Source organism: Adiantum capillus-veneris, chromosome 30 (assembly GCF_014529385.1).
Source record: "Adiantum capillus-veneris isolate H3 chromosome 30, ASM1452938v2, whole genome shotgun sequence".
Classification (NCBI taxonomy): Eukaryota; Viridiplantae; Streptophyta; class Polypodiopsida; order Polypodiales; family Pteridaceae; genus Adiantum; species Adiantum capillus-veneris.
Window position 1 is genome coordinate 84,300,972 of NC_140960.1, and position 26,359 is coordinate 84,327,330.

A 26,359-nucleotide genomic window follows, 5' to 3' on the forward strand; every position below is an offset into this window, starting at 1 on the left:
TGACCTGGAAATTGCTTCCTTTGCTTTTCAGCTTGATCTTTGTCAAATAATACTGCATTTGGATCTATCTCGGCTAATGAAAGATATTCATTACTGCTAGCATCCTCTCCATTTTCTTTACTCCATACTTTTGGAAAATATCTTTTGGTCTCAGTGCCTTTCTCCAGTTCCTAGTGTTGTTTGTCTGAATCTGAATTCTTCTACTGTCGCCTTGGATTTCCAGAGTCTGATTAGCATAGCCGTTTGCAACCATGGGTGCCCCAGTAGCATCCCATATGTGCCTTGCACATCTAGTACTAGGAAGCTGGCCTTGAACTTTTATTTTCCCACCCTTATCAGCATACTCTCTAGCATCCTAGTTGCCTGCACAACTCCATGATCAACCATTCAAACTTTGAAGGGTGCTGGTTTCAGGTTTGTGATACCCATTCTTTGTTGAAGGTGTGTCCCTAGGACATTTACTCCTAAACCTCCATCCAGTATGACACCAGATAGTGGCTACCACTGTTTCCTAACCTTGTAGTCTACTTGGATTACCGACACTTTTTCATCTCTGACAGCTTCCAAGTCAACTGATCTGGCTTCCACTTCAGCCTTCCTTCATTGTTTGATGAATTTTTCTCCTTCAAGAAAAGTTTTTCTAATGTCATCTAGTTCAATTGTCAGTTTTTGAATCCTTTCACAGATTTTAACATGAACTTCTTCTCTCTCTCTTGGTCAGAGTTATTTTCAAAACTTGTAGAATCAGAATTATCTGCACAGTGCCATTCCTTTGTTCTGGTACCTACTGTGTTTCTCTCAGTGTTTCATGTTGTAATTATATCTGATGTAATGTTCCCTAGGTTCTCCACCAATCCCCAAATTGCAGCCAACATAGTCTCAAGAATCCCAAACCCTGACTGATCTGAGTTGTATGTTCTCACAAGACTAGCCTGATATCTTCTGAATGACCCAAGCATCATAACTTTTTGGCTGCTTTGGTAGCTTCTTGGCTAAATCCTTTGTGATCTTAGCCGCTAGTTCTCTCTGCTCTTGCCATTCATTGAGTACCTTCTGTTTACCCTTTGCCTTCCACACCTCTTTCTGCTGAGCCCATTTGCTACTTTCCGAAATGACCGGTTTTGCTGGCTCATCTGGAATTTTCTCAATGACTATCCCTTTACTGCATGTAAATGCTCATACTGGAACTGGCTCTGGGGCTTTTGCCTCAGTAGTTGTAGTGCTGGGTTCTTCTAGACATGAACTGCAAAATGCCCATACTTTCCACAAGTATAACAATTAAGGCTTCGATTTTGAAAGTTACCACGACCCCGGCCTCGGCCAGTACCTCCCTGGTACCTGTCGTGCCTAATACCAGTGCCACTGGTACCTAATTTATCCACTTAGGATACACTGGTTGTCTCCATTCTGGCTGGTTCATAATTGGTAAATGCCACTACAGACAAAATATTTTCCCTTCTTGAAGCGATGAATGCCAATGCCACAGTTGTTTCATAAATGACCATATGCTTTGCAATAAGTCATTGTGAACACTCATTGGAAACATGATCTTTAGATTTGCACCTTGAACACCAGGTTTCCATTCTTCTAACTGGTTGTTTGGTCTGGCTGATTTCAACAATCTTCCAGGCCATCTCATCAATCTTTCTAGACCAAGACCCCTTCCTAGCCTTGTCTTTGTTCTTTTCATCTGAACTACTTTTAGAGCTACTAGAGGTCTCACTGGAATCGGAATTCTTAGTGGAAGGATTGCTACTACTGGACCTCCTCTTCTTGTGACTCCTCTCGTTCTTAGCTTGTTGTTCAAGCTTCAAAGCTCGTTGCACCAAATCATTAAATTTCTTTGCTGGTATAGGCAGATTCTATTCTCTGAGATTCTTACTGTGGAACCCATTTAGAAACCACGTGCGTAGCCTCTTTTCTGATGGTGGTTCCTGCAACTGCCTGGTTAACTCCTTAATTTCTCAACATAACTTCTTACTGACAATTTCCATTGTTTAATCTCATCTAGCTCACAGAGGATGTCCTCATCTCCCCTGTTGTCTGAATATTCTAGCTTGAAAGCATTGAGAAATTTGTTGTATAATCTGAGTTGGCAAGCCGGGTAATGGTAGTTTCCTCGCTGCATCCTTTAGTGTCTGAGGAAAGTATTCTCCCCAATCATCTTCATCAATATTATTCAACTCAGGATACTGTTCAAAAGCTTGGATATGAACATCTGGATCATCTTTCTTCCCTCCTTTAAACACTGGAAAAGAGATTTTCAATGAAGAAGTATAATCATGTCGATTAGCATCATCTCTAGTTCTTTTGACCTTGGGAGCCTGGCTTTGTTGTGAAGACTTCTTGTAGTGGTCTGCATCAACAGCCCAATCAATATCTTCTTTAGTCTCAGTTTATGTCTCTTCTCTGGATTTTCTGCTGGAACTGTGACGACTACCCTTGCTGCCTTTAGCCCCAACATCCGTTTGTGTGGATCAAGAACTCCTGGTCTTGCGTTCGTCCCACTCAGCCCTTCTCCTCTTGGACTAACTGGAGTGATGAGAGTCCTTGGCTTCACTAGCATGACTGTGCTCCTCGCGAGCCTCAATCTTAGTCAACGGGTTCTTAGGATCAGACTCTCTTTTTGACTCCTCAAGAATAGGATCGACGCTGTTGGAATCAATGCCTGAATGGGTTGACGGTTTGTGACCATGACTGGCTTTGGGCGCCATCAATATTGCTGAAAATTCCAACTAGCCATCCGTGTGTGTGTCTAGTTGAAGAGCTAATAGCTCTAGCCATCGTGATTGCCAAAATGGAATTGGAGATGATCTCTTCAGATAGCTGATTCCGATGTTAGAATTTAAAGCTACTGGTAGGTCGTCAGTTCGGAATAGAGAACTGAGACTGGATTGAAATAGTACATTGAGATGAGAGACATACTGGAAGACTGGAAAAGTATTTGTAGATTCAGATTAATAGTTCAAGGAAAATCAGTATAGTGTGTACATGTTTGAGCTCAAATGATTACAGTAGTAATGATTACAGAGTGAAGCTAGAGGCGAAAAGCTTGTAACTTGAGAATGCTTGGAAAGCTAAAATCAAAAGATAAACAGCTAAGCCAAGAACTAAGAGTAAGAAGCCAGAAGCCCAATTACAATGTAATGGGTCCTATTTATAGCTCCCATGAGTTACAATAGTAACTACTTGCGATATTTACTGACGTGTGACTGATCCACTGTGCCGCCTTCCAAGGGACAGTTCCCGCCCTTGCTGGGACTATCTTTGCCTTCTACAATGACCCTTGACTTTCAAGTTATGAACATGGACTGTGTTGATGTAGTTTTAGGATGGGAGTGGCTGCATGGTTTAGGAAACACATTGCACACTCGTTATGAACACAACTCCTTATCCTTTATGGCCAGTAATAAACATGTGATTTTTCTTGGTGAGAAAACTATACCATCTGCACCTCTTATATCTGAAAGCAGATTTAATAGATAAAGTCTTTTTGTGTTACTGCTTGTCTCCAAGTCTTGTGAACTCTCAAGAGCAAAGTGCCGTGAATTCTAGTAATGGTATGCAAAGTGCAATGAATTCTAATGATAAGCACAATGTTAACAAATGTAACGAGCAAAGTGCTCTCAATTTTAATTCTATTGAGCAATGTGGAACTGTTGTAAAACAAACATTATAGGAATTACAAGATTCTCCATCCCAACATAACTCTAGTTTACTTTCTCCTTTTGCACGCCAAAAGCTAGAACAAGTATCCTCTACCTCGAGTGGATGAGTTGTTTGATCAACTCCATGGGGCAAGATACTATACAAAGATCTTTTTTCAGGATACCACTAGGTGTGTATCCTTTTGCAAGATATCTCCAAAACTGCCTTTACAACACGGTTCGGCATTTTGAAATTTTGGTTATGCCTTTTGGTTTAACCAATGCTCCAGCTATATTTATGACACTCATGGATAGTGTCTTATGTCCCTATCTTGGAAAATTTGTTGTGATTTTCCTTGATGACATTCTCATTTACAGTAAGACTGAAGATGAACACATAGAATAACTACTATTAGTGTTTGAACAGCTACAATCTCACGCTTTGTATGCTAAGCAAAGCAAGAGCGATTTCTTTAAAACAGAGATACATTACCTCGGTCATGTGATCTCTTATTTTGGCATCAAGATGGACATTGACAAGGTCGTTGCCATTCTTCAATGGCCACATCCCAACACGGTTGAGGAGCTTCAAATATTCTTAGGCATGGCTGGATTTTATCGACAGTATATCCGTGATTATGCCAAAATCACTGTTCTTATGACGGATCAACTTAAAGCAAAAGGTAAGACCTTTTCTTGGGAAGAAGCCCAAAAACACAGTTTTGAACAGCTCAAGGTAGCTATAGCCATTGCTCCCATCTTAGCAATTGTTGACCCACTTAAGCCATTTGTGGTAGAGGCTGATGCTATTGATAAAGCAATTGGTGCGGTACTTCTCTAGGAGGGAATACCTATAGCATTTGAAAGTAAAAAGTTAGATAGAGCTCAACAGAATTATTCTGTCTATGAGAGAGAGCTCTATGCCATAACTCACGCTTTACAGAAGTGGCGACACTATTTATATGGTGCGGAGTTTTTGACCATGAGAGTATTAAATGGTTTACTACTCAAACGGACTTGAAGGGCCGTAAAGCTAGATGGCCTGAAATCCTTCAAGATTATGATTGTAAGCTACAATATTGCAAGGGGCAATATAATGTAGTAGTGGATGCACTAAGTCGGATGCCTCAGATTAAATCACTTGCTTTCATGGAGATAAAGAGTGGATTTTTGGAGTCATTACGTGGAAAGTGTTCACAAGATCAATCATATGCTAAAGTGTGGAGTGCAATTTTAAAAAGGGTTCCCTCACACTCACGTGTCTTTGTACAGCCAGATCAACATGTCTTTGCACGCACATATAAAAACTCCAACACACAGAGCTCCACCCCTACTCAGGAAGATCTTAAGTGATGTAAGAAATTTTCCATTGATGATGGTTACTTACTCCACAAGGGTACAATATGTGTGCCAAAAGACTCAGACATTAGGCACCAAATCTTATTTGAGTGTCACGATAGTCCAAGTGCTGGTCATCCAGGTATTCGTAAGACGTATGCCTTAGTTTGATGGCAATTTTATTGGCCCGGCTTACATCATGATGTTCAAGAGTATGCACTAAACTGCCAACAATGCCAAGTTAATAAGGCAGAGCGCCTAAAGGTAGGTGGCTTTTTACATCCTTTAGAGATTCCACACCGTAAGTGGGAGAGTATCTCTATGGATTTTGTAATAGGACTACCTACTACAAATTGTGGCCATGATGCCATATGGCCCGTAATTGTAGACCGTCTCACAAAGATGGGTCGATTCATTCTCACCAAGACTACGATTAAGACACCGGAATTAGCACGGCTATTTGTAGAGCATATATATAGACTCTACGGTCTTCCAGCTAGTATCATTAGTGACAGACATCGAAAGTTCAATAATCACTTGTGGAGAGCTGTGTTTCAAAAGTTGAAAACTAACCTTAATCTAAGTATGACTGATCATCTAGAAACAAATGTCAAACCGAAAGAGTTAATCAAGTGTTAGAGGATATGCTACGAGCGTACTTTAGCAAGAAGCAAACCAATTAGGAAGACTACTTACCTATATTGGAATTTTCTTATAATAGTTCAAAGCATGTGACTACATGGTTTAGTCCATTTATGCTTTTATATGGATTTCAACCTGGATCACCCATTACGGTGGGTTGGCTAAGGAGAAGATACAACAAGCGAAGGATTTTCTCCAAGACCACTTTGACATGCTTCGAGTTGCTAGACAGAATGTTAAGCAAGCTCAATATCGATATAAGAAGTACGCAGATGAGCATCATTGTTTTTCTACTTTCGAAGAAGGAGACAAGGTTTTCCTCAAGGTTTTGGAGCATTCAAAAAGTCTGAAGACGGGAAAAGTTGCTAAACTTTCACCACGCTGTGAGCGGGATGGAAACACACAGAACGCATCTATAATGACCCAACACACACTCTTGGAAATGATACACACACACACACACACACACACTATGGGGCACCACTCGGCTTACACAACCAACCTGGTCGAGACAGGAAACACACAGACGGAGTGAGAAGAGAGAGATTTCCCACTTGCCCACTCAACACTCACACACACACACTCTCAATTCAGCTCAAAGGAGGAAAATTGATGTTGTTTAGACTCAATAAATCTCAGCCCAACACCAATGGGACAAATAGTTTACACAGTATTTAGGAAATACACCAGATACAACCACAAAGTTAAGCAGAGGCTTCACTCACCGGAGAAGATTACACAGAAAAACAACAGAAAATCTGTGAGGAATTTGGCAAAATGGACAGCTCCATCGCGTCCGGAACGGCCAAAAACCCCAATCTACAATGTCAAAGTGCTCAAATCCAACCTCGGATGAGCAGTTTAGGGCCGAAAAATGCTCCAAAAACAACAAAAACACACTTGCGGCTGTTCCTCCTCTCTTATCCACGTTTTTTCTGGTCCTCTCTCAGTTTTTTCAGTTCCCACACTTTTCTTTATTAGTTGGGAACCCGTGGCCTTTTAGATGACCCCAAACGGACCCCGAACAGGCCAAAAACTGTCCTCGCAGTGCATAGTTGTCACCTTTTTGCATCATCCGCACACTTGGCACTCAGTTTTTCCAAATAATGCATCCCGCAACCACGTGAAGTGGCCCAAAAAAGTGGTCCTCATGATGACCTTTCTGCATAAGTATCACAAGAAAACACCCACGTCGTGTCCATACTTCTCCGTGTGCAAGTATTGACCCCGTTCGACCTCCTGACGCCACTCGATGCCATCTGACGCACGTGCTTACCTCATGTTGTCGGCCCGCGGATAGCTTCCTCGAGAAGTTTTACGCACTACCAACTCCTCCTTATTGTAGAAAACACACAGTGATACTGGTAATAGTGAAAATCGATGCACTATGTACACCCTGTCCTACCTGTACACACGTGGGCCCCACGTAACCACCTGGCTCTGAAAAATGGGCAATTCTTTATTTGATGCACCATGCATGTATATGTACATTTGTGCAATCCCTTGCTCCAAAAAACTCCTGACATAATTTACCCATCCCCTAGTCTGCTAGATCATTCATGATCAACAGCAGCAAAGAGAGATATGAGACTCGCCGCATCACATGTCTCCTCATCTCTCACCAACACTGCTTGATCCACAGACAGCTCATCTTGCTCCACCATCATCAATCTAGCATGATACAATTTAAGACGCAATACATTTACCCTTGACTTATGTAGAACACCATCTAGGTTAGCCAGCTGATGTGTGCCATTTGGAAAACACTCCACTACCTTGAAAGGGCCTTCCCACTTAATTTGAAACTTCTTTTGGAAGGTGTTGTCCAGCTTACTGTTGTAGCGCAAAACCAAGTCATGCTTCTTGATACCCTTACTCTTAACCTTTTCATTTATCTTTGCCAAAGCCCTATCCTGCATCTGTCCATAATGTTCCAATGCGCTTATCCTATCCAACTGAACCTCTTGTAATTGCAAGAGCCTCTCTTTGAATGCACCACTAGGCGGCCCAAGAAACTTCTCTAACATCTTGATTGTAGGCAACTCTACCTCCATAGGCAATAGTGCTTCCTTTCCATACACCAAATGAAATGGAGTAAATCCTGTTCCTGTCTTCACCGAAGTACAGTAAGCCCATAATGCACTAGGCAATTCCAAATCCCAATTCTTTCCTTGGTGCTTTGTCACTTTAGAAAGAATTTGTACCAACTCACCATTGAATCTTTCATTTAAGCCATTACACTGCGGGTAATAAGGAGTGGTATGCTGGTGCCTAATCTTCATCTTTGTGCATAAGAAGTCTAGCAGTCTAGCTCTAAATCCTGGCCCCTTATCTGAAAGTAGCTCTAATGGCACCCCAAACTTGCAACATATTTCATCATACACAAATTTTTCCACATCCTTTGCAGTGATCTGTTTTACTGCTATAGCCTCTGCCCATCTAGAGAGATAGTCCACTGTAGTCAAAATATAGCTTTTGCCCCTGCTTGTGATAGGTAACGGGCCTATTGCATCAATCCCCCACTTTTCAAACACATCAAACGCCATAATGGTTTTTCGTAGCTCTGGCTTCAACACTCTCTTCCCAAATGCTTAACACCTATTGCAAGACCTACACCAATCGTGAACATCCTTGTGCAAACTAGGCCATACACACCCCTCTTGCAAAATCTTATGCAAGGTGATATTTAGAGAAAAATGGCCACCACATGCGCCTTCATGATTCTCTTCCAACACTCTGTAAAGCTCCTCCTGCCAAGGTACACGTCTCAACACGAGATCAGCCCCTTTCATGTATAAGACATCACCAATCAATTTGTACCTGTATGCTCTACGCACAAAGCCATACTTCTTAGACTTCTGAATCTCCTTTGGAATGATTCCTGTTAGCAAAAACTCCTCTTCTTGAGCCAAACTTTCCCGGACATGATAAAGAGGTAAAGTGGTCCTCAACACAAATAGCTCCCCAATCATGCCTTGAGCTGCTTCATGTGCCTCTCCATTTAGAGCACGTTCAATGTGTCTGATGCTCCATGCTTCGAACTTTTTTAACAGGCCTTTAATTCTGAAGCACATTTCCTTCAATGAGGTGTTCTTGATCTTCCACACACCCAGCACTTGCTTCACCACTAACAAGGCATCACCTTTTATGCTCAACCTTTGAACCCCATGCTTCAAACAAATGTGTAATCCAGCTTCCAGAGTAGCATATTCAGCCTCATTGTTACTATGAGCATCCAATTTGAACCCTCTCTTGCATACTAGCTTCCCCTCTGGATCATAAAGTGCTATACCCCCTGAAGCTGCATCATGGCTCTTTCTGTATGAACCATCAAAGAACAACACATGTGCATTGCTGATCTGTGGCACTTCTTCAACTACCTTTCTCACCACCTCTTCCTTAACAATAAGGGGATTCTCCTTGTAGGTCAACAAATCAGCTAGGGTAGCCCTTGTACTATCTTCCACTAGAAAAGAGAACTCAAACTCTTGCAGCTCAATTACCCATTTCTTCACCACATTTGACATGTTAGTGCCATTAATTAACTATGGCAAAAAGGCATAACTCGTCAAGAAAACAAAAGGTCGTGGTAGCAAGTAATGACGAAATCGTCGACAAGCAAATATTACACTGGCCATCACTAGCTCTACTTCCGAGAACTTTCTCTCCGCTACCAACTTCACTCGGCTTGCACAATACACTGGCCTCATATAATTGCTGCCCTTCCCCTTTTGCAATAGCATGGCTCCAATGGAATCATCCCCTACTGATGGATTTACATAAAACACTTTCTCCCAATCAGGAGCCTGCATGGCTGACAACCCCCCTAACACCTCTTTCACCTCTTGAAACACTTCTTCACACTTGTCATTCCATTGCAATGGATCATGCTTTGCCACTTGCTGTAATGGATAAAGAAGCTGCGAAGACAATGGAATAAACCGTGCCATGTACTTCACTTTGTGTATAAAGGTTGCCAATTTCTTCGTACTCGTAGGTGATGCAAGAAGAATAATAGACTTAACCTTGTCTGGATAAGCCTCAATGCCATTTTCTGACACCATGTGGCCCAATAACTTCACCCTTGGCTGTGCTAGATGACATTTCTTTGGATTTAGTTGTCCTCCACATTCATCATATCGAGCCAATACCATCTGAAGCTTCTCATGGTGTTCAACCCTACTGCTATAAACACAGAAGTCATCCATAAAAGCTTTAACACAACTACCAATGAATGGTTCTAACACCCAATTTTCTCTCTCTTGATAGAAGGAAGGTCCATTTGACAACCCAAATGGCAATACTGTGTAGCAATAGCAGCCTCATGGCGTAATAAAAGTGGTCTTTGTGCGTTCTTTAAGAGCAATCTTCAATTGAAAATAGCCTGAAAAACCATCACACACACTGTACCTCTCATAACGTGCCAATGAATCCAAGATCTGATGGATGAATGGAAGAGGATATGGGTTCTTCTTAGTGTCTGCATTTAAGGTTTAAAATCTACAAAAATTCTCCACTTCCCATCCTTCTTTGGATTGACTACAACTGGACTCACCCATTCTGTGGTCTCCACAGGGACTATGAACCCTGCCTTCAACAACTTGTCCACCTCTTCTCGCAAGGCTTCCATTTGCTCTTGACCCATCCTTCTTAGCCTTTTCCGCACTGGATTAGCACCTTTTTTCAGCTCTATATGCATCCCTTCGCCCTTGAACCCTCTAATCTCTTCATATGAAGTAATGAACAAATCAGGAAAACTAGCTAGCATGTGCAAATATATATCCTTCTCCATAGCTGAGAGGTCTCCAATGATCATTTGTGTCATTGACGGGAGCAAAGCGAACCCCGAACCCCGACGGCCTCTAAAACACCGGGGACCGAATGGCGCGCCTCGAGCCTGTCATGGTAAAGCAAACAGGGGGCACCACCTAGCTTCAGCGGCTAGGACGCAAACAACACACCACCATAACAAATTTTTCATCCAAGAGAGATGGATGCTTGGGAGTAATGATGAAGAGGAAAGGGAATGAGATCAAGTGAGAGAGAGAGAGAGAGAGAGAGAGAGAGAGAGAGAGAGAGAGAGAGAGAGGGAGAGAGAGAGAGGGAGGGGGTATAGCGGCTTAGTACTTAGGCACCACAAAAGGATGGCGAATCCGCACACCCTTCACACATACACAAGCTCACTCCAAAACACAAGACTAGGTGGCGATTCCGCACACCTCACATGGGCAAAACATTGCAAGAAAACATATTCACAAAACCTCAAGCTTTATTTAGAGAATAAGGCGATGAAATGGGGAGCATACGGTAGGGGAATGAGAAGGGAGAGAGTGGTAGAGCACATGGCGGATAGGTGGGAGTTGATGGCGAAGATTCGCACGAGGATTATGGCCATCATCCTTCATTTAGTTTCCCTTCATCTTCCATAGCCAAGGGTGTAGAGGTCATGCTCAAGACAAGCATGGTGATTGCAGTGATGGTGATGGTGTGTGTGTGTGTGTGTGCACTAGGCACACACAGTGCATAGTGTGTTCTTTGGTGATGTTGTGTATTTTGTGTGATGGTGACCCCTCTTTATATAGAGGAGAAGGGGGGGAGAAATTCTAGAATTTAGAAATGAAGAAATCATTATCTACATAGGCCACGTGACTGTGGGCCCCACTTGTTTGGCTGTGTGTATATGTGCCAGAACAGCAGTCTCATGAGAGAGAGACTAAGAGAGAGAGACTAAGAGAGAGAGATGGGTTGATGAAAAAAAAGTGAGAGGTGACATGGAGAATAAAGTAATTACAAGAGGGGAGAGAGGGGAGTGTGCTCAGAGGTGAATCTGTGTGTAGATGTGTGTGAACACAATAAAAATCTGGTAACCACCGGGTGGGGATGGGTCTGTGGGAACCTTTTTTCAGTGAAACTGAGTGTGTGTGAGTGTGGGGGAGGTTATTTAGCTACAAGACAAGAGACATGGCGCCCTTTAGAGAGAGAGAGGGGGGTATTTGGGTCATGGGATATGATAGGAGAGAGAAAGAGGGGGTGGGGTATACTATTTTGGAAGATAGGGTAAGTTGTATGTGAGTTAGGGTGCATTATTGGTGAGTTATAATGCATTATTGGTGAGAGGTGGGGTAGCTTGAGGGGAGAGAGAAAGGAGAAAGGACAAAGGGAAGAGAGAGGGGGTTGACCTTTTGAGTGGAGAAGAGGAAAAGGGACACCCGGCGGGGCAACAGTGAAGAAAAAGGAGGCAAGGTGGGGATGGGCTACCCCGCAGGCATGAGGTGGCCTATTTTACCTTTCTTATATATTTACATAATCATACTTTATTTTTTTTCTTACTTTTTCCAATGCTTTTTATCACTCCCTCCATAAGAGGGGGTTTTCATGGGGTGGGGACGAGAGAAGAGAGGTATGGGAGCTTGGCTTGTGAAAAGCCCCCATCATTAGCCCTCCCCTTTTGGCTAGAGGCATTCATGTCTCTAGCTCATCTGTTTGATCATTATCGTCAGAGGTGGTGGCTGATGGTGTGTCCTCATCTGGAATGTCAATTGGTGGAGCCTGGTCAAATCGAAGAAAATAAGGTTTAAGTCGCCAACCATTTACCCTGGTTTTATGAAGTTTTCCATCAGCCTCCATAAGCTGGTAGCTTCCATTGGCATACTTTTTCCTGATGATAAAAGGGCCTTCCCATCGGAGCAGGAGTTTCTTATCCTTGCGCGTGTCGAAGAGATTGTCGTAGCGGAGCACCAACATTCCTTTCTTCAATTATTTTTTTCGGAGATGCTCGTTAAAGCTAAGCCGTCTATGCTCTGCTTGTGCTGCATAATAATTTATTGCTTCTTCTCTGTCCAGCTGCAGTCTTTCCAAGTTGATGATGTGATCTCTCAAATGCATGTTGGATTGTTGAAGTTGGCTTGCCATTACTCTGAGACTTTGTAGTTGCACTTCAATGGGCAAGATTGCTTCCTTACCAAATACTAGATGATACGGTGTGAATCCCAAGGATGTACGAAATGAAGTTCTGTAGGCCCATAAAGCTGGTAGTAGATACTTATCCCAGTCTCCAGGATGATTGTTTACCTGCTTGGTAATAATTTTAGAAACCATTCCATTTACCTTTTCAACTAGGCCATTACATTGAGGGTAATATGGTGAAGAGTGCCTCCTTGTAATGCCCAGTTTTTGCATTAATTCTCCTACCAAGTCTGCTCTGAAACCTGGCCCTCTATCAGAGATGATCTCTAAAGGTGTGCCAAACCTACAACATATGTGCTCGTAGATAAATTTAGCTACCTCTACCGCTGTGATTCTAGTGGTGGCTGTAGCCTCTGCCCATCTAGTCATGTAGTCGACCCCCATGATAATGTAGAATTTTTCTGAGTTGGCCCTAGGTAATGGCCCAATGGCATCGATACCCCATTTTTCAAATGGGCCATATGAGAGAATAGGTGTCTGTGGTTCAGGCATAAGTGACCTAGTGCCGGCCTTTTGACACAACTTACATGTTTTGCACCAATTGTGTACATCACGGTTGAGGCTAGGCCATATGAAGCCTGCTTGCAAGATTTTCCTACTTGTTATGTCTAGGGCAAAGTGACCACCACAAACCCCGTCATGACAGCTAGCAATTACTCCCGTGATTTCCTGAGAGAGAGGGACCTTCCTGAGTATTTGGTCCTTATCCTTACAGTACAAACCATCATTGATGAGTCGATACCTTGTGGCCTTCCGCGTCAGCCATTGCTTCTGTCCCTTTGTTAAATCTGATGGGCATTCCCCTATTTCCAAAAAATGCATGATGTCAGGCAAGGCATCACTTCCTTGAAATAGAGGGAGCTTTAGTTTTATTGCTCCAACCACCACTTCCTGTAGTCTTTCACTTGCTAGGGCATCTGCTTCTTGGTTTTGAGCCCTTGGGATATGGTGTATTTGAACTTCTTCAAACTTACCCAACAAGGTTTTTACACCACTTAAGTGAGTCCTTAAACTAGGATTCTTGCATGTCCATGCTCCATTTACTTGCCTTACCAGAAGTAGAGCATCCCCAAATACATTAAGGCGTTGTACATCTTGCGAGACGCACCATTGTAGACCCTTGGTTAGTGCTGCATACTCAGCTTCATTGTTAGAATGTGAATCTAACAATTGGCCCAACGAAAATACCTTTGTCCCTTTGTCATCAAAGACCACTATGCCTGCAGCTGCTTTGTCGGGCGCTCGCTTGTAGGCTCCATCAAAGTAGAGAGAGTATGCTCCTTCTACCATAGGTGGTACTGGAGGTAATCGGACTTCTCCTTCCTTAGATTGCTTCTCCTTCCTTTCAAAGACTTGGTAGGTCATGAGTCCCCCCAAACTTGCCCTTGTCGTGCTTTCTACCTGTACTGTGTAGTCAAACTCTTGCAGACGAACTAGCCATTTAGTAATTCTAGCAGACACATCCATGTGTTGTACAACATAGGGAAATATTTCATCAGTGGTTAGAATCACAAATTGCTTAGGCAGCAAATATGACCTAAACTTTGTAGTTGCAAATCTAAGAGCTAGGACTAAGTGTTCCACATGGGTGAAACCTTTCTCTCCTGCTGTCATCATTCGACTAGAGAAGTAGATTGGCCTCATGAAAGATGTCGTCGTATCCTTTTGGAGTAGCACAGCCCCCAATGAGTCATCACCAACACTTGAGGTGACATAGAATTTTTCATCCCACTTAGGTGGTGAGATAGTTGGCAGAGTGGCTAAGACCTCCTTTACCTTGTTGTAGTGATGTTCTCTTTCCTCTTCCCAAGTGAAAGTTGATCTTTGAGTGAGTTGTTGAAGTGGTAGAACAAGTTGTGATAGTAGATGTATGAATCTACTTAAGTACCTCACCTTCTGTAGAAAAGAGACCAGTTGACGTGTGGTCGTTGGTGAAGGTAGGACTATGAGTGCGGACACCTTACTTGGGTCGGCGTTGATACCTTTTGCTGAAATTTCATGGCCTAGTAGAATGACTTTACTCTCCCCAATGTGGCATTTGTCCACATTTAATTGCCCACCTAGGCTCTGCAACCTGGCCAAACCTTCAGTTACCTTTTCTAAATGTGAAATACGGGAGCTATATATACAAAAATCATCAATGAACACTCTTATGGATGTTCCAAAGAACGGTTGAAAAACATATGTGACATATCTTTGGAATGTGGCAGGTGCATTTGTGAGACCAAATGGCATAACCCTGTATGCAAAACAACCCCATGGCGTGATAAAAGTGGTTTTTAGCTGATCTTCCAAGGCTATGCGTATTTGAAAGTATCCAAAATAACCATCACAGACGGTATAGCATTCAAAACCCGCTACTTCATTCAGAATTTCATCCAAGAAAGGGAGAGGAAAGTGGTCTCTCTTTGTAGCTGCATTTAGTGGTTTGTAGTCAACACAGACCCTCCACTTACCATTTTTTTTAGGCGTCACCACTACGGGTGACACCCATTCTGAGTTTTCTACAGGATAGATGAATACCGCCTCCAGCAGTTTCCTTACCTCGGCCAAGAGTGCATTTTCTTGTATGACCCCCAGTCGTCGTAGCTTTTGCACAACTGGTTTTACCCCTTCCTTCAGCTTAATATGATGTTCCACCACTGTAATGCCTGTGATTCTTTCATAGTTGTCAATGAACAGGTTAGGAAATCCCATCAACATTTGCAAAAAACTATCTTTCTCCTCAAGTGTTAATCCCGTAGACAACATACCCTTCAACCTACTTCCTCCTAGGCCATGTGATTTTCTCTCCTCTTCATTGGGTTTCCCTTTTGGTGATGGATCACCAGTTGTGCTTGCCCTTTGTGGATCCTTCATAATGATACCCATTACATCAATGGAACTGTCACTTTCGCTAGTGGTTTCATCTGTCGATGTTTCAAGATTCATTTCCTTCTGCTTGCCAATCCTCATGTCGTAGTAGATTGTCTCCCCTTTCTTACCGGTCATGCGTAGAAGGCCAGTACCCCAGTCCTGTTTTGCCTTCATGGCCATCAACCATGGCCTTCGCAAAATTAGTGGATAGCCCTCCCCCTTAGTAGGCATTACAAAAACATCTACCTCTACCTCAGTGTTGAAAGCTTTGATTTTCACGGCACTTACCACACCCACACACTTTACTTTTGCGTTGTTTGCCATCTTTGCCTTGCATGGAGAAGGCCTGTCAACCTCGAGCCCTAATCGAAGCATCATAGCTTCACTCATTACACAGATTTGTGCACCTCCATCAATGTAGGGGTTTCCAACCCTCTTTCCTTTTATGTTTACGTCGACAATTGGAAGGATGTCATCCATGTTGCATCCCGAAATTGCTCCGGCTACCTTTGTTTTGGAGCGTCTTGTACTTACCATATTAGACCATTGTCGCCTTACTTTTGGTGCAAGATGTAGCAACTGTGGCCATGTAATCTTCGGTCCTTGCTTTGCCACATCCAATGTTAGATCATAGGGCTTAGAACTTTCCCCTAGCTGGAAGTCGGTGATGCCCAATTTCCGTCGTGGCGTGGATGGCCTCTTGCTAGTTTCTCCTCTCATGCTTCTCTCATCATCTGATTATGTAGCTTTCTCCCTCCTAGCTCTTTTCACAGTCATGGCTTCAAGTGGTTCTAAAAAGGTTACCTTCTCCTTACCCTTGTCCCTCTCCTTTGCTTTGGGTGGATCCACTACTATGGCTTTTCCTTTCTCTTCTAGCCTTATGATGTTTACAGGGCGATCAGGTGGTGGGGCTAGTGGAAGAGGTGGGATGGATGCTTGTAGTGGTGTCTGGGGTGGACGTAGAATTTGTGTTGGTGGGGGTGGTGCTTGGGGTGGGGGTGTTCTTTCTCTAGGGGGTGACAATTGGTACCTCCTACCTCCTCTATTATAGTTTTGTCGTGGTTTGGGACAGTAGTACATACCGTGACCGTCTTCTCTGCAGTTGTAGCAATGATACTCCCTGTTTTGTCGTCGTGCTCTTCCAGGGTCTTGATGTCTTTCTTGACTCCTCCCTTGTTGTATTAAGTGGACAGACAAATTCTGCAGTTGGTTAGTAATATGGGCCAACATATCTTGTTGGTCATCTCTTACCCCAAGAGCCGGTGGTGGTGGTGGAATGGTGGTTGTCGTAGTTGCTGGTCGACGCGATGTTCCTGATTCTGTTGACTCGGTTTCTTTGGCTTTCATTCGCAGCTTCTTGTCTTTAAGGCGAGCAATCTCAACGGCTAACTCGTACGTAGCCGGGAATCTACCTTTCACCTTCTCCTTGAGAAGCGGCCATAAGCCATGCGTGAACCGATCTTTTTTTAGAAAATCGGGTGCAGCTTTCCCCCTAGCCAGTGACTCAACCCACCGTTCCCACTAATCCACAAATTTGGACTCATAGGTGGCATATTCTAAAAGACCCTCCTGCTTCAAGTCTCTCAACTTGTCCCAAAACTTTTCTGAAGTGGTACCTCCCCCAAAGCGCCTCTTAAAAGCGGTTTTTAAGGGTTCCCAGTCATCCTTGGTTGCTTGTGGAAGTGCATTGTACCATGATCTAGCTTCTAGCTTCATGAGATGCTTAAAGATTCTAACCCGGGATTCATCCGTATCTTTGTTGCTCACTACACATGCTACTTCAAAGTCATCTAGGAAGTCTGTTACCAAATCCTCCCCTTTCTTTCTTTTAAATGTTGGAAATGCTACACTTGCCATGATTACTGAGAGAGAGCTAGAAAGACACACTGCTTAACTTGCAAAAGTTTTTTTCTTCTTTACAAGGAGGCGTGTATACCCTCTTATACTAGGACATATATTAAAACTTCAAACAGTACATTGCCTTGTACCAAAGGTAAGACAAATGGTTGATCTGATGCCAGAACCTCCAAAAACCGCTCCCCACCCGGCATGGTGTCAATGACGTGCTGGTAGTGAGCCTTCAAATCCAGTATTACCTTGATTGAGCGTACACGTGTTGGCATGTGTGATCTGTCTTGAGATAGGTTGTACTGATTCATGTGAAGCTTAGAGGTGCTTAGTCACTGTCCAAGCTTGTGGGAGAGGGTGGTGTTCTTTCCTGAAACAAACTCAGTAGATCCCTAGTTTCTCTAGTGAGAGTGTGAGCCAATGCTTCCGTTATCTGTGCTGTAGCATCAGGTGCTACTTGAAAACTAACTGTGATAATTACCTCGGTGACTTGAGTTATCCGATTCTCAAAGTAGAATAGTGTTGATTCTCTATTGTGTAGAGCTCCTTCCATTTTGTTGTTGTGGGTTGGTTGTAGGTTGGGGACATGGTTTCGACCTTCTCCTTCTTCTTCTTGGCACTTGGCCTATGTATATCCACTGGGTTTGGTGTGTTGGTTGCCTCTCCCACTGCAAATCGAATACCATTACGCCTGGTACTCGAGCTTCGATGGACATGCGGAGTTCGTCTAGTTGTGCTTGGAGCTCTTCTTCTTATGTCGTCCAATTAGCAAATCTTGCTATCCATTCATCCATTCACAATAGTTTAAGGGTTTCAGTCTTGTAAACTGAAGGGTTTCATGAAAAGATCCTCCGTGGGGGCACCAAATGACGGGAGCAAAGCGAACCCCGAACCCCGACGGCCTCTAAAACACCGGGGACCGAATGGCGCGCCTCGAGCCTGTCATGGTAAAGCAAACAAGGGGCACTACCTAGCTTCAGCGGCTAGGACGAAAACAACACACCACCATAACAAAGTTTCCATCCAAGAGAGATGGATGCTTGGGAGTAATGATGAAGAGGAAAGGGAATGAGATCAAGTGAGAGAGAGAGAGAGAGAGAGAGAGAGAGAGAGAGTGAGGGAGGGGGTATAGCGGCTTAGTACTTAGGCACCACAAAAGGATGGCGAATCCGCACACCCTTTACACATACACAAGCTCACTCCAAAACACAAGACTAGGTGGCGATTCCGCACACCTCACATGGGCAAAACATTGCAAGAAAACATACTCACAAAACCTCAAGCTTTATTTAGAGAATAAGGCGATGAAATGGGGAGCATACGGTAGGGGAATGAGAAGGGAGAGAGTGGTAGAGCACATGGAGGATAGGTGGGAGTTGATGGCGAAGATTCGCACGAGGATTATGGCCATCATCCTTCATTTAGTTTCCCTTCATCTTCCATAGCCAAGGGTGTAGAGGTCATGCTCAAGACAAGCTGGCTACACACCACTACCTACTCCTCCACGAGTCACCCCAGTCGACACTCCTCACTTTGGGGCCCAGAATCCAGTGGAGACACCTGACGTTCGTATCCCCATCGACACGCCAGTAGAGACCCCTACCGGGACACCTAGGTTCACGTGTCACAGGCAAGAGGTCTTGTCGTACTCCGTCGACTTCAGCGTCGGCATCATCTTGGATGATGAAGGCAAGAAGGTGATCTCGCGCATGTGCCGTCTTTGCTCTCAGGTATTTAGACACTACATACTAAACACCTGGAGTGAAGTACCAAGTGAATTAAAATATAGAGTCATCAACGTGCTGCATGACGAGTTTCCCATGTCAACACGAGATGACCGCTTCAATGAAGACCTGATGAAGGTTCGAATGTGCGAATACTGCAAAGCACAAGCATTCTGAAGTTCAAAAAGCAATAAAGCATGGGTGGAACAGACCAGATTGGCTGGCCAAAGAAGATTAGAAGAATGCGAAGCAAGAAGCGCATGAGAATCCTGACAAGTGGAAGCAGCAAAAGGAGGTAGCCAAAGCGCATGTACAGGCTGGGAGCTCGCACCACTTGGGGAGCGGCTGGTGGGCATCATTTGAGGCCGATTATGTAAGTGTTTTTGCATTGCTCTTTATGTTTGGTAGTTACGTCTATTTGTACTTTTAAATTCTAACTAATGGATTCTTTGTGTGTTTTGAACCGTGGTCGATGATAGGACGTGACCCCAGACCGTACAAGCGCAAGTACGTAGGCAAAAAGGGATTAAACGCCCTAATAGACATTCTGAGTTCTCATGGTGGCATGGTTAGTATTAGGGTTTATACTTACAGAAAGCTATCTTATTGTTTTTTTTTTTGCAGAATCGGACAGATACGCCGCTTGGACGCGATGAGACGTCTGATTGGAGGACGCCAATTTAGCCGTAGCTAGATAGCATTAGTTTCTTTTGTCATAGCATATGTATAATGAGATGATGTGTATACGTCTTTTTTAACTATTGGAAAACCATGTATATTTTCTCAATAATGATAATGAAGTATTACATTTGCAAAGCATAACAATCAAGTGATTTTGCCTATGATGTGTACAATTGTCATTGATTTACTTTCATCAATTTACTTTTGTCAGTTTTGTATCTTTATTTTGCAAACAATACTATGGATGATGGAGTTAATGGTTATATTGTCTTGTGGGTGACTACTTTGGGTATATACCTTGCACTTTCTTTCAAAGGTGAATCTGGGCTTATCTTGGATTCATTTAGGTTTACTCTGTTATTGAAACATTCAATATGGTTGATGGGTGAATGCCCTGCCACCAAAATTTTTTACTCTTGGATGTTGCTATAAGCGTCGCTATATAAGGCTCTGTAACGTCGCTATGAGCATCGCTATTGGTAGCCTGTAAGCGTTGCTATATGTGCGTCTATATAGCGACAAGTATAGCAACGTATATAGCGATGGTTATAGCGACGTTCCTACAGTGATGATATTTACGACGGTCTTAGCAACGCTAGGGAGTATAAAAACCCAATGTATTTCCGTCGCTAAAAACATCACAAGTGCACACAACCTCTTGTAGTGGCTTGTGTGTGTGTTATGGGCGGTCTTATCATACATGTATTGTGTAGGCAGTGTCTGGAACCCATGGTCGTGCTTTGATTGAATTAAAAATCGAATGCATATGTTTTATACAAAAGGTGCAAACATAATTGTGAGTGCATGGTGTGAGGTACCACAATGCTTTTGTCGGCTGTGTCTAGTCCCATGCATATCGTGTTTTTGTGGCTAGTGGCCTTGATAGAATTGGGTAGCTTCAGCTCGTAGGAAGAGGCTCTTACTCTCAATGGATGTGTGCAAAGAGTTCCCTTGGATGTTTGACTGCTAGGAGCCCCAAAACTGAGGGCCATGGCGTGAGAACTAGCCTCTTGAGGTTGAGCCTTGTGATGGCCTTATGTGTTAAAAGGGGCCTGGCTTAGGGCGTTGACTGGCAGTCGGGCACTGTGGGAAGATCTAGGCACTTTAGGCAGCAAGACAGGTTCGGGCAACGTCCGGCCAGCAATCCGGGCAACGCACGGGTAGGTGGCTTGTCGATTGGACAGAGCCAGGCGGACAGAGAGCGCGCTGGTCTATGGGCGCCGGTCAGAAGCAAATGGATGGAACGGCTGGAGGTGAACGACTGGGAAGAAAGTTCCGGTAGGTCTGTTCGGACCCGAAAAAGGGCAAAAGGAAGAATTGTTCGTTGGTGAAGTTCGTTGGTTGCCCTCCTTTGACCAAGGTTGAGACACCTCGTTGAGCACTAGTTGGTCTTTTTAGGGGGTGGCTCCCACACAATTTTTCCACATAACCACACACACCCCTTGACTAATGATGCATTAAGGGGGGGGGGGGGGACTAATCTCCTCTGTTTCCAGAGCTTGAGCACGCTGCTAAAAGCTCTCGCAGAGCACACTCAAAGCACACAGTTGTGAAATTGAAATGGGGATTGCAAACATGCAATGAAGTGAATTAAAAACACACAAAAATCAATGAAAAATAGAGTATAATTAACCAAAAATTAAATCAATGAGGGATCAATTTTAGTAGCAAATTATGCAAATGCATGAAATTAGGCATGAATGCTTAATAATTACATATAAATCTATCGCAATGTCCTCATGCAAGGGTAGTGGCTCTAGGAATAATCCATGAACGTGCCCAAAAACATGAGTAATTGGAAAATAGATTAGTGTTAATCTACGTGCAATTGCAAAGAAAATTGATTAGCAATCGCAATTGGCTAAGAGAGAGTGCCAATGCAATCTAGCATAGGAGGGGATGCCTAGGATCTAATTAGATTAGGAAATGCTAATCTAGGAATAGCTCTGATACCAGTTGTAGGATTAAGGTGGATAGGTTAGTGTGCCATTCATGGCATAAGCATGCTTGGAGAGGTTAGTGTAGAGCTTGAGAGAGAAACTATTGCACAATACAATAGAGAGTATATTGCAAATGATAAAGGTTACAAATATTTAACAAAATGTTTCTCTATATAGGCTTATACAAATAGACATCCTTTTAACACATGAGCACAAGAGGTGGCTTCCAACGCACAAATACAAGTGGTGGTGCTTTACACAAAGGTTGTAAGAGGTTTTTCACGTGGCTTGACACATAAGGCTTCTCTAGGTAGAAAAGACAATTCACACAAGACATGCCACAAAACCTCGCATCCCAACATAGAATCCATGGACCATCACTATACAAAAATCCCATTTACAAGTTCGATATCTACAAATCCGATTGGATAATTGCAATTTGCAAAACATATAAGACCGCTGTCTACAAATCTCATAGAGTATACATCTTTACCAAATAACAAAAGTGAATAGAACAAATTAGAATCTAGACATCATCTCACTGAACAGTCGCAAACACATCTGAGTTGAGCCTTGACATATTCAATTGCTCACTCATATTCTGCGAATTCTCTCTTTGCTTGGGTAGTTGCTTCAAATAGTTTTTTCGCATTATATTGATGATCATGCTAGCGTATACTCACTTTTGATTTTTCCTAGGCATGTTATAATGCTCTAAAAAATCTTTACACCATTCACATAAATGCTCAATGCAGAAAGAAATTGCATAGGTGTCAGTGTCTTTATTGTACATACATGAAGATTTTGGATTACAAAGCTCAAGGGTCCTCCATGGGCATAGGGCATATACCTTCACATATGAGATGTTGATTGCTTGCTTCTCAATGCCCACTCATAGCGTTAATCCCCAATCAATGACACTGACATGAGGTAGACCCTCGTTTGTGAAACTAGTCATGATGTTCCATGAGTGCAAGTTACAATGTATAATTCCCTCAATGTGTGCATGCGTCATGGTCTTCACTAGGGCTACCATAAAAGAAGACACCCACTCAATCATATGCTTGCACATCTCAAACTCTTGCTCTATGGGAGGATGTCTAGGAGCTTCCTTTTGAGATGCCAATTTGTTGGAAAATCTTCCCTTAGGTGGTGGGACGCACTCTAACATGTCACCCAAATCCATTCTATTAAGGCAAGGAAAGATGAAGGACCATGTCTCTTTGTGTGTTTGTGTTATGCATCTTACAATGCCCTTATGAAACATCTACACACTCGCCTCTAGAGAGAAATATTGGCACCTCTTTGCTTCATCTCCTTTCAAGTCTCTCACTACATATTGCACTTTGGGTGGCAACCAAGTGACACCTGTGATTGTGCACTCTGAGAAAACTCTGTGGATTCCTTTGCTAAGATTTCTACCATGCTTGATGGCCTTGAGTACGAGGTAAACATTGATGGTGCACTAGGACATGAATCAGGTGTGCACTAAATGCTCGCGGTCCGCCCAGCTTGTGCATCAGACCTTGACACTAACTCATCTTGAGAGGAGGCTTCAGAATAAATGATGGTTCTAGCTTTTTGAATGTGGACATCTTGCAAATCAATATTGCATACTCTTTTAGATTTTGATCTTATGTTAGTCCAATGGTGTAGCTTTATTGGATCCACATCTGTTGGTGCATCATTGCCCAAGTATTTTAAACACCGTGAGTCTGTGTCATATTTCCCACAACACTATCCATCAGCCTACAGACAACCTTCACATTGTAAGATGAGAAGTGTGACCAAACTGCTTCAACTATGTTTTCAAGGAAATGCTCTCTACGTGTCTCACTCTCCAATGTGGAGGTGATCTCCTCCGTGGCCAGAGCACAAACATATGAGACCATGAGAATTATGATCTTTTCCTTTAAGTCCTTTGTTTCTACAAGATTCATCTATGCTACAATGATAACATGTTTTGTGATTTTTTAAGGACAACATAACTTGAAATTTTATAATAGACATGAATTGCATTCGATGACACTAAGGACAAATCTAGTAATCATCAAACTAGTTTAATAAGTAAATGGGACTAATGACAACTCTAACCCAATAGTAGAGTTGATGTCGAGAGAAACACTGAACTAGCCTAAAAAGAAGGGCATCATTCAACGGAACTAACGACAACTCTATCCCAATAGTAGAGCTGATACCGAGAGCAACACTGAACTAGGCTAAAAAGCAGGGCATCATTGAATGAGACTAATGACAACTCTAGCCCAATAGTATAGCTAATGCCAAGTGAAACATTGAACTAGCCTAAAAAGCAAGGCATTATTCAGTGAGGCTAACCACAACTCTAGCCCAATAGTAGAGTTGATGCTGAGAGAAACACCAAAATGGCCTAAAAAGAAGGGCATCATTCAATGAGACTAACGACAGGTCCAACCTAATAGTACAACTGATGCCCAAAGAAACATTGAACTAGCCTAGAAAGCACGTATACATAGAGAACACATAAGACATAGAAAACAGCCTATTAGGTTGTACAACGATACTCCCAATCCAATAATAGAATTGAGGCCGACGAGAAGACGTATAGACTATCTATAAGTCAAACATAACCAACCATATTCAACAACGACATTTCCGGTCCAAAGTAGAATATCTGATGCCAATGTGAAATTAGTGGCCATGTTGTAAAACAAAGTAGTTTCATCAATTTGCATGATGACACTACCGGTCCAAAGTAGAACTGATGCCAAAAAAAATAGATTAACTACTTATAATTCATGGGTAACTACTAGTCTAGCATTTCACAACGACACTTCTGGTTCAACAATAGGACCCACTACAAGAGGTTACTTGAATTCCGGTGCCACATTACCGGCGTCACTGGCGGGCGTCGGTATATGTGTGTGTATTTATGGAGGGAGCCAGGGTTTCTAAAAAAAATTCATTTTCAAAATTCCGACGTCTATTTTGGTAGGTGTTCTGACGCCTGCGCGAATGCGCATTTCGACGCCCCTTCCGTTGGTTGTTCCGACGCTATACCGAGAGTTGTACCATCGGTACCTGCAAAAACCAAAACCGGGGCTTTCTCTGCGCATTTCTACTAATTCTTGCGGCACATCTCAAGCTCTCCTCTTCACCCTCTCTCACAGATCTGCTGCGATACATGCCGTTGGAGGTGCTAATCTTGCTTGTGGGTTAGCGCATAACACTAAGGTAAGATTATTTTCATGTTTTCTTGTAGATTTAGGGTTTAGGGTTTAACTTTGTGTTTGTGTTTGTGTGTGCGTTTTCGCAGGTTCTACGACTTAGGTGACAACTTTCACTGCTCAAACAGGACTAATATGAGTGCTCAAACCTTTAAATGCATATTAACTTTATTTAAATTACTTTGTATATTAAAAAAGAAAATTTCATGCTTTAAACTTTGAATGATTTAAAATTTCAATGCATTAGGATTTGTTATGTGAAATTTCATTTTAAATTATAAAAAAAATTTGTTTAAGTTTATGAAAAAATCTTGTTTTGAAGATTTTTTTTATTGAATTATGTCATTTTTCAAATTATGTATTTGATGGGGTTTATGTTTTAGGCTAAGTTTAAGTTATAAGTTAAGTTAGATTATGTTAGGTTATGTTAAGTTAAGATACGTTATTGTGTTAGGTTATACGTTATGTTAGGTTAGGTTATCTTGTACGTTAGGTTAGATTAAGTCAAGCTACGTTAGGTTAAGTTATGTTAAGCTACGTTAAGTTAAGTTAGGTTATGTTAAGTTACGTTAGATTATGTTACATTAGGTTATGTTACATTAGGTTAGGTAAAGCTACATTAGGTTACGTTAGGTTAAGCTTCTCGACAATACGGAAAGCTATAAAGCTTACCCACAACACATATTAAAAACAGCACAATGGCATTCCGTTCATCAATACGGCAATCCATAAATCTTACCCACAACACATATGCATTGTGGGCAAGCTCTATGGATTTCCTAATTGTCAACGGCTCGCCATTGTGTTGTTTATATGTCCGCGAGCGGATTTCAAGTCCTAAAACAACACCATGGGCCATAGATCTTGCTTACAATGTATATGCATTGTGGGAAAGATTTATGGCTTGCCGTATTGCCAAACGGCTAGCCATGGTGTTGTCTATATGTTTGCAAGAGAATTTCAAGCGCTAAAATTCCCTCATGCCCCTAAAAAAAACACAATGGCGATCTGTTTGGCAATACGGCAAGCCATAAAGCTTACCCACAAGGTGTATGAATTGTGGGAAAGCTCTATGGCTTGCCATATTGCCAACGGCTCGCCATGGTGTTTTCTATATGTTTGCGAGCGGTTTTCAGATCATAAAATTGCTTCTCAACTCTAAAAACAACACAATGGTGAGCCATTTGCCATATTGGCAAGCCATAGAGCTTGCCCAAATCGCATATGCATTGTGGGCAAGATCTACGGCTTTTCGTTTTGATAAACGCCTCACCATTGTGTTGTTTTTATGTTAGGTTAGGTTATGTTAGGTTTAGGTTATATGTTAGGTTAGGTTAGAGCTATCGATGGCATAATACAAACGGACTTCAAATATGACGCGTGTACTTCAAAAAACGCAATCGGCGGACTTCGAAGTGACTCGTGTACTTCTAAAAACATAAACGGACTTTGGTTATGTTAGGTTATAGGTTAGGTAGATGTTATAAGATAGGTTACATTAAGTTAGGTTA

General features: G+C 42.6%; 1 protein-coding gene across 1 annotated transcript; it reads left to right on the plus strand.

Annotated features, from left to right (window-relative positions):
• Positions 1 to 1,111: 1,111 nt before the first annotated feature.
• LOC147418319 (uncharacterized) lies at positions 1,112 to 19,705 on the plus strand. Its single transcript, XM_086507096.1, has 4 exons — positions 1,112 to 1,210; positions 19,260 to 19,392; positions 19,486 to 19,589; positions 19,646 to 19,705. The coding sequence occupies exons 1-4, from the start codon at positions 1,112 to 1,114 to the stop codon at positions 19,703 to 19,705; spliced, it is 396 nt and encodes a 131-aa protein (XP_086363222.1).
• The last annotated feature ends 6,654 nt before the right edge of the window (positions 19,706 to 26,359 follow it).

Coding starts and splice junctions, on each gene's coding strand:
- LOC147418319 (XM_086507096.1), top strand. CDS start 1,112: ATGACCGGTTTTGCTGGCTCATCTGGAATTTTCTCAATGACTATCCCT. Junction 19,393..19,485: donor GGCATCATTTGAGGCCGATT/ATGTAAGTGTTT, acceptor TGTGTTTTGAAC/CGTGGTCGATGATAGGACGT. Junction 19,590..19,645: donor TGAGTTCTCATGGTGGCATG/GTTAGTATTAGG, acceptor TTTTTTTTGCAG/AATCGGACAGATACGCCGCT.